Source organism: Juglans microcarpa x Juglans regia, chromosome 7S (genome assembly GCF_004785595.1).
Source record: "Juglans microcarpa x Juglans regia isolate MS1-56 chromosome 7S, Jm3101_v1.0, whole genome shotgun sequence".
Lineage (NCBI taxonomy): Eukaryota > Viridiplantae > Streptophyta > Magnoliopsida > Fagales > Juglandaceae > Juglans > Juglans microcarpa x Juglans regia.
Window position 1 is genome coordinate 20,046,139 of NC_054607.1, and position 9,492 is coordinate 20,055,630.

The 9,492-nt window shown below is 35.0% G+C and overlaps 1 protein-coding gene across 1 annotated transcript; it reads right to left on the reverse strand.

The window, feature by feature from the left end:
• Nucleotides 1-867: 867 nt before the first annotated feature.
• LOC121241290 (protein RETICULATA-RELATED 4, chloroplastic-like) lies at nucleotides 868-7,972 on the reverse strand. The gene is made up of 8 exons (XM_041138997.1): nucleotides 7,287-7,972; nucleotides 6,236-6,304; nucleotides 3,879-4,010; nucleotides 3,719-3,772; nucleotides 3,560-3,604; nucleotides 2,311-2,450; nucleotides 1,319-1,444; nucleotides 868-1,234 (listed from the first exon to the last, which is right to left on the reverse strand). Exons 1-8 carry the CDS (start codon nucleotides 7,830-7,832, stop codon nucleotides 1,198-1,200), a joined length of 1,149 nt encoding a protein of 382 aa, XP_040994931.1. The 5' UTR covers nucleotides 7,833-7,972; the 3' UTR covers nucleotides 868-1,197.
• Between the last annotated feature and the right edge of the window lie 1,520 nt (nucleotides 7,973-9,492).

Below are 9,492 nucleotides of genomic sequence, written 5' to 3' on the forward strand. Positions count from 1 at the left end.
TTTTTTTTAGTTGGTATTTTGTACATTCCACTATTCATATTAGTACCACCATTTGGGTTTCTTCAAGTTATCTTCCCACCATTGGATTATTGAAATCTTTGAAATTTTAGATCATCTGAGAAGCTTTTGTCATCTTGCATCATGAATGATGAAACCCTAGAGATGAGATTTTAGTAATTACCAATAGAATGTTGATGAGAAGCATTTGAGATGAGATAGTTCGTAAATGAGAAATGCTATTTGGTGGGTTTGTAAGCCTCGAAGACTCTCTTTACTAGAAGTGAATAAATATGAAATTTTCATAAAAAAATATTTTTTTAATAATGAACCTCACTTTTGTTTTCAAAATAAGTGTGCGAGACTTAGATATCGTAAGACTATAACATTACTCTTCATAAATTTCCTGTATCTATGAGTTCTACATAATATTCCATTGTACTAGTCAATTTTTTGATATGATGTAGCTGATAAAATTTCCTTTTGTAACGATGGGAAAATCACTTTTACAACTCTACATTAATTGGACTGTCATTGTATAAAGCTGTAGTTCATTTTTAATGAAATGACATGATTTCATTGTTTTTTATCGGACATGATTTCATTGTTGATTGTAATATGAGTTGTAAGATAATTGTAAAACGATTGTATTTATATCATTACCCCCCTTATATGCTCTTATGATATTTAGAACATTTTTTATTAAAAAAAAAAAAAACAAAGAGGTCGAAGGATGTCTTCTTTTCCTTCAACTAGCATATAGATTAAGCTATAGAATTCTCAGAATAATAGATGTTGCAGTCATTAATCGGTGAAAACAAGCCTATTCTTAAATCATACATGGTAAGGATTATCCAAAATAAATCCAAATAAATTCCAAACGCCACTCCATTTGAGCAGATTTATTTGTTTCACGGTACCTTTGATGCAAGTCCTAATTTCTGGGGTGAAAATTCTACCTACCTTGCCTGAGCCTTGCTAAGGTGGTAGAGTTCTTTGCAAGGAAAACAGAGTTACCTATGAGAAAAAGCATCTCTAATACAAACTGTCAGCTCAGCTTGCACAGTTTAGAGGCCTGTAAATTATCCGGAAAACACCCAACTCAACATCAATTCACATAATTCATGAATCATGAACGGTTTTATAATGGAGCGAAATTCAATCAAATGAGAAATGCAACCGCGATTTTGCTTCCGGGCATTATTGTATTCCTATCCAACGAGCATAATCCACCCACCTGCCAAGGCAAAGTGAAAAAGAGTGAGTAGTTGTGGGGAGAAATGATTCCACAAGGACATGTCAGAGAAGAGATAGTCCTCACAATAATGAACCCAAGTATGTGTTCCCTGTCCGAACGGCGAAGCAAATGGCACTTAGCATAAGTTTGTGCTTGTGTAACAAGGGTTCCAGAATCCGCTGTTCAATAACACCGGCTAAGACTTGGTATCTGTCAACAGAAATTAGAATAGCACAAGTGTTAAGTACTTTATGTCCAAACCAAGTACTCCTTAGCTCTATTTTACAGTAAAATGCAAGATCTTTTTTTGATAAGCAATAAATCTTCATCAATAAGTGCAACCTAAGCGCACAGGGAGTAAGAGACGCGTATCTAGAAGGTGAAAAGGATACTAAAAATTCATGCAGGTTAAATCCATTTAGTCTAGAGACAGTCCAAAGGAAAGTAGTGTAAATAAAGAAATTCTTAAGCGCCTCCAACCTTGTACGTTGTATTATTTCTCACATTCTAAATATGTCAAATGTGGTAGATAGGGACCATCACAGTAAGATGCAATAATATAAATGAGATCCATGTTAGAAAGCATTTACTTTGTCTGACACAAACAGTCATACCATTGTAGCTTACACAGTATTATGGAAGGATTTTCACTTTGTAAAGTTTCCAGGATTACATGTAATGACATCTTTACAGTTCTACAACATAATCTATCTACCCCAATAAAGGTCGAGACACTGTAATCATGCAGGACATATTTTTTTAAAGGATGGACTAGAAAGGTTTTGGAAGTATTTGAAAAGTGAAAATCGTTTTAAGATTTTTCAATTGGATTATCATAACTTCATATCATAATTGGACATGCCCATTCTATTTCAAAATGATCAATCTACAGTAGATAATCATATTGAATCATCAACATCTTAACATATAAATCTGTAAATGATTATAAAATTAAAAACAGCGGCTGCAGGAACTGGTAGACAATCAAAAGCCAAGTCACAATAATTGATATTAACTTTTTTTTTTTTTTTTGATAGGTGACAATAATTGATATTAACTAATTAAAACCTACATACCGGAGATTGCTAGATATTGCCATATAGACACCATATGCAGCACTTGTGGATAGTATAGGCACATTTTCCACTTCAACTGGAGAAGACTTATCAACAGCTTTCCTTGCATTGATCAATGCATTTGTAACAGCTGTCCCCACCTTAATTAAGCAAAATGCATTAAACTCCAGCATTTTTTGTTAATGGTGTTGACTTGCATAATTTTTTCTTAAGAGAAGATGATAAGTAACCTTTGCAACAAAAGAGAAGAATGATTAATATTAGTCAACTCTAAAAAAGTAGTCTAGTAATAAAACACATTATTCCCCCGGCTATTGTTTTGAAAACATGTACAAGCTTACCATGGCCTTACAAAATTGCAAGAATGAAAATATGTCCTTTCTTTTAATCTGCCTCTATCCGTCAAAATTCGGTTGACGATTGGCATAACTATTCCAATTTAACATCCCTAGACAACATACAGAACAAAACTATAATGCGGAAACATGACTAAGTACACTATGTTAGGTAGGAAGATAACTAGTCCACACAAAGCATAACAAATGGATAATAAACCTAGTTGAGCTGGATACAACACTTAGAAATTAATATAGGATGGTCCAGTTCATGCTTTTGTGGGTAACCGTTCATTTGGACATGGGTTGCACCTAAACCCAACCCAACTAGTCCAAATCCGAACCTTAGGTAGGTCTGACACTCCATGACATACAAGAGCTTTTCTCCCTTTCATTAATAAAAGAGCACCAGGTTAGTAGTTATGAGTAGACATCAAATCATCAGAGTCCATTTGACAATGTCATTATATCAAACTACATTACTTCATGACTTCATGCAGAACAGATTACACAAGTGATAGATTTTTGGATGTTTCACCCAACAAAACATTGTGAATACAAAATAGAATAATCCTAAACTAGTAACTAGTTTACCGAAACTCACACACACAAAAACAAAAATGTTAATAACAAATTAGTTACTGTCTATGCACCAGTAAGCAGCGTGAATTATCTATAGGAGCTTCATTTAACCATTTCACAACAACAAAAATATAATGCTTAATGATGAAGCAATTTACACAGGATCTCTCCACTGACAGAAGACCAAAACTTGCGAGAGAACCCATATAAGAGCATAGGAAAGAGAACACTCTTTCCTGATCAATGATGAAACAATTCAAATGCAGCATTGCAGAACAGAGTGAAAAGCTGTCTAAATGGAAGAACCTCCCCAGAGAAATATGACTACTAACCAGTGATGAAGCTGTGCCAACTGCAAAAAGCTTTGTCCCATTACGCTACACAAGCAAAACCAGCAAATGTAAACATGTGATTCATTGTTAACTTGAAACCCAAAATATAGGGATCCATTTAGGCAGCATATATGCAAGTCACTAAAAATATTTGCTTACCAATACTGCCCCTAATCTCTGCAAAAATGAATATGATGTTCCAGCAAGGGCAACCTGTGGACAGAATTTGAGGAGCACGCAAGTAAATGTATATCCTTAAGTCAAATAATCTGGGCAACTTTCAAGTAATAGCATTAATCTATGGGGGAAAAGCTGTAACCTGGAATGCATTATCAGGACAGTTATGGAAGAACTTGGCAATTGCTCCTGCGCTAATTGCCAGTGGTGGACGTAGAGAAACAGTAGGGGCAGGAAGATAAACAAGCATAAAATCTGCACATATGGCCATTACCTAAGAAAGGTAACGAGAGGAAGTACACATTCCAAATAAAAAGTGAGAAAATCTACAAAAGATACTCTGAAGAATGAAATAAGATATAATTATAATATATATATATATATAAACACACACACACACACATACACATATGCTAAGACAATTTAGATTACCCAGATGGTGTGTTTTAAACGGTTCAGATTTTATAGCCTCAATATTTACCACTTTCAGATAAAAAATCTGAACAATATAATTTTAAAAAATCAATTACTTTGAAAAAGAGCCCCCAACTCCCTTGAGAAACCCATGGCAACAAGCATTTCAATAAGTTACCCTAAATATTCAATTAATTCCAACTTTTTAAGAGTGTCTAGTTCTTTTTTTATTGGCACCGGGTGTTCAGAACAAAGTGTCCACAAATCCATGGCATCAAGCATTTCGAAAATTTTCCCTAAATATGCGATTAATTTAACTTTTTTAGAGTGTCTAGTTCTTTTTTAATTGGCACCGGGTGTTCGGAACAAAGTCTCAACTAATCATTGTGTTGCATAGGCTCTTGGCAGGAAGTTTCCTGCAAGTGCATATTGGGTAATGCACGGGGAAATTCCCTCAAACCAATAGCCCCTAAAAATTGTTTGCACCCAAAGGTTCGAACCTTAAACCTGGAGGGAGCATGCCACCAAGACCAAGGCCCTTACCACTTGAGTCAACACCTAGGTGTTTAGAGTGTATAGTTCTTGAATATGAAACAATTAGAAATGAATGAAACCAGAAAGGCCAAAGCCTTTTATATAGGACAATCTGCGCAGAGGAGGCACCTCATCAGGGCCTCATGTATATACACCACATGGTGCCTCTATATATTAAACTAATTCAAATGGATCACAGCACATTTATGATATAATACAAGATTCCCAATGAACATAGTGTGTGTAGATAATATAACTTTGCTCCTATATGAATGAAAATACATCAAGGACCACTCCTGGATCATACCCAGATGCATGTGTTGAGAATGGTGATGGATGGGAAGTATGGCTGTGATTGGGGGGGTTGGTGTTCTAAGGAGGGTAGGGGGACTTACGGAGTGAGTCTTTGGAAGTTTATTAGAAAGGCATGGAAGGAGTTTGTAACACACACCAGTTTGGAGGTTGGTGAGGGCACAAGAATTAGTTTCTGGTTTGATGAATGGTGTGGCGAGAGAGCCCTGTTTTCTGCATTTCCAAGAGTTTTCAGATTAGCCGGAAATCAACAAACTGTCATTTCAGATGTGTTATGCCGAGCCAATGACACAGTGTATTGGAACCTGTCCTTTTCCAGAAATGTGCAGGATTCGAAAGTTGAGGAGATAGCAGGTTTTTACAGTTTTCTGTATTCCAGGAAGATAGGCGGTATTCTGGGAGATAGAATGCTGTGGAAACACTCAAAGAACAATAAATTTTCTGTCAAATCCTTCTACAAGGTGCTGCAAGACCACCAGACCTTAGTGTTCCCATGGAAGGGTATATGGAGAGTCCCGGTGCCCAATAAAGTTGCATTTTTCGTTTGGACTACGGCTTTAGGTAAAATTTTGATGGCTGACAACTTAAGAAAACAAGGGATGATTATTTTGGAGAGGTGCTACTTGTGTAAGAAAGATGGTGAATCGATTGGTCATATTTTTCTGCATTGTGAGGTGGCGAGGGAATTATGGGATGGCATTATCAGTAGGGCTGGGTTGTCATGGATTATGCCCAAGAGTGTGGTGGAACTTCAAGCATGCTGGAATAGGCAACATCATAGCTCTCAGTTGGCTGCGACATGGAGGATGGTCCCTTTGTGTTTATTGTGGTCTATTTGGTTGGAAAGAAACGAGAGATGCTTCAATAACAAGGAGAGAACAGTGGGGGAAATCTGGAACTTTTTGTATCTTCTTTGGTTCAATGGTTTTCTGCTATTGTATTAAAGGGAGGGAATGTTCATGAGTTTTTACTTTCTTTTCAGCTTACTAGAGTGTATTAGGTGTCTCTTTTGTATACTACCTATGTACATGGGCTTTACCTAGTTGCATTCGATCAATAAAGTTTATTACTATAAAAAAAAAATAATGATGTAAGGTCAAGCCCACTGTGATATTAAATTATAAGAGGCCAATATGAGATAAGCCAGCAACATCGACAACATATGCAAATGAATTACTGTAAATATGTGTGGGGAAGATGAAAATTAATTGGACATATATGTGATGAAAAGATCCATACCACATCTGCAAATACAATTTCCAGCTCATTGAAAAAATTCTCTCTGCGACGTTCATACTCTGCAGCAGTCTAGAAAATAAATCAAATTAAAATAGGATTAAACATGTAACTAAAACAAATAAAGGATAAACTACATTGCATGGGAAGTGGGACAGGGAGAGAGAGAGCAGTCCAATCTTAATTTAAATCTGTTTTCCAACAAATTAACATAACTAGGTGTGCAGCAAAAGAACACTTCGGTTACCATGATGATAAGATGAGATTACGGTTACCTCAGGTTCCTCAGATTCATCATGCTGAGATTACGATTAGCTCAAGAACCTCAGATTCCTCAGGTTCATCACGCTGAGATTACAGTTAGCTCAGGAACCTCAGATTCCTCAGGTTTCTGCTAGTTTCTAGCTTGTATTTAGGTGTTTTCTCTGGTATACTTCGTACTTGGGGCTATGCCTATTTGCTTGATTCAATAAAACTTCTTATTACTTACAAAAAAAATCACGCTGAATTTTGCCTCAGCCCACCACATTCCTTTTTTTCCCTAAGTTTATCATCTACCTAATGACACTTCCAAGTAGCTTAAAATTAAATTCTATGTCCGCAGACAATATTACATATTCTTTCAATATTGTAAAAGGTATATGTAAAAATTCAATCCTTCGTCCTTTCAATTAAATATTGAATCAACTTGCCATACGTTAAAAGAGTTTTAAAAAGAAAAACAAACGTTAAAACAGTTGTAGAAAAAACTGCTTGTTCATGTATCACCCCCAAAAGTTCTTTTCCATCATTCTTTCCGCAAATTCTAAGGTTCAACTGAAAACAAATGCCATCTCATTTTCAAATGAGCAAAATGAATAAGAATCACCTACATTACACAAAAGCATACGAATTTCGATATCAAAAAACAATATATAAAAATCTTCTGAAAACCTAGAGCACATAAAAATGACACATTGACAGGTTCAAAATAATAAAAATAAAAACTTCAATGTCAAGCTCAAAGAAAACAGGAGAGAGAGAGAGAGAGAGAGAGAGAGAGAGAGAGAGAGACCTTAGTGAAGATTCCGACGCCGCACTCGATCCCAACCTTGGCGAGGAAGAGGTCGTCCGCCAAGAGGCGCTCCCTGAATCCACCGAACTGCATCAACCAGCGGAACAGCCCCGACTTCTCGAGCTCCAAGAACCTCTCGACCACGGACCCGGGGACCTTACCGGCCTCGATCGCGGCCCTCAGGTCCTTGGGCAAGCTCTCCAAGAGCCTTCCCGCCTCCGCTAGCACCATGATCGCCTCCTCCCTGTTCTTGTCCCCCGCATTCTCAGCTCCTCCCCAGCCTCCTCCGCCATTGTTACCGTTGTTACCGTTATTTTTGTTCTTTTTTCCATCGTCTCCGTCATCTCCGCCGCTCAAAACGGCATCATTAGGGATGGAGAAAGGCGTGAAGAGGTTCCGGTGGTGGCGGAGGGCGGGAGCGGGTGATACAGTGAGTCCGAGATTTATCACAGGCGAGGAAGAGGAGGAGGCAAATGGACGGTGGGGTTGGAATTTGGGGAGAGGAAGAAGAGAGAGGGAGGGATTGAAGCAGAAGGCGATCGCCATTGATGGTTGCTCTGGTTGGCTGCTGCTTCGCGTTGCGCTCTCACTCTCTTCGTATTAAAGTTGTGGGCGATTCCTCTTAGGAAGCTGACCTGAGAGTCTGAGGCCTTTTTCATAATTTAGAATTTACAAAGGGTTTTGTCCTTTTGTTCACAATCCCTTCCCCACCTTCTTTGTTTCACGCTCTCGAGTCTCAAGTCTCAACGAGTAATTCTTAATTATTTTTCAACTATGTTAATAACATATTATGATATTTAAATTGAACAATGCTATATAACCTCATCAATCTTTATATATTATATTTTTAAAAAAATTTTAAATTTTTTAATACTTGTTTTATTTTTTATTTTTTGAGTTTATTCTTTTTAAACTAATTCAATTCTTCTATTTATTATTCATATGTTAAATATTTGATAAAAGAAAAAAATAATAAAAATTAAAAAAAATGTGGTGCGGGAGGTTATGTAGATTTTTTTATTTAAATTATTTATATACTATTAATTTTTAATAACATAATATATAAGAATATCACATCAAATACTAAATAATTTCCCACTATAAATATTTATATGTATAAATATGTTTCTTGAAAGAAATATCTATGAGACTTTAGAGTTAATAAATAAAGTAAAACTTTGATTTAATAATGGATTATTTTACATAGGTTAGAGTATATATTCTCTACTATTTTTGAATTGGTAAATATTTTAAAAATCTTATTTAAATGTGACTTATCAAAGAGTTTCGTATTCCTTTCATTAAACGTGCGGGTAATTATAATTGCATTAAAATTAGGAATAAATATTTATAGTCATTATGAAATGGAATTTAATAAAACTCTTAAAAGATTAATACTATTAACTTACTCGTTTATTTTTGCATATGAGTTTAGATGAGATGAGTTAAGATAAAAGTTGAAAGTTGAATAAAATATTAGAACAATGCTACATACAGTCTCTATTTGGAGACTGCAATAAAAGTTTAGGTAATTTTATCTTTAAAACTTGTTAAAATTATAAAAATATCTCTCTTAAAATGATATTTTTTCTTACTTAATAAAAGGCTTGCACATACAGTCTCCAAGTGAGGACTGCAAATAGAATTTCATACAATATTATTAGAATATATTTTTTTAATATTATTTTTATTTTGAGATTTAAAAAAATTGAATTATTTATTTTATTTTATGTGAAAATTTGAAAAAACAATGTAATAGTTAGATGAAATGAAATGTGATAAGATAAAAAATTTTATAAAAGTGAACGAGACCTAAATATCTTTATCCAACTTAATATTCATAGTATTAGTATCTTTTAAAGTCTTTGTTAGAATTTTAAACTAAAAATAAAAAGATAATGAAATAAAATGAATTTTATAATATTTATTGAATTAAATATTGACATAAATAAATTTGTGCTTAATACTCTCACTCCAAGTTTAAAAACCCTAGAACCTTGATTCATATTCTCCTGCCTATTTTATTAGATTTATAATTAACATTTTTTTAGGTCATTGTAAATAATCTTTTAATTTTAGAAAAAAAATGGAACTTCAAAATAATTAGGACGGTCAAGAGCGTGTGGTCCACGGCGCGTGAGAAACATTGGAGATGTTGTTCGTGGGTTGGTGAGTGTAGAGTGTTGACTGTATGTTGGTTGTGCCA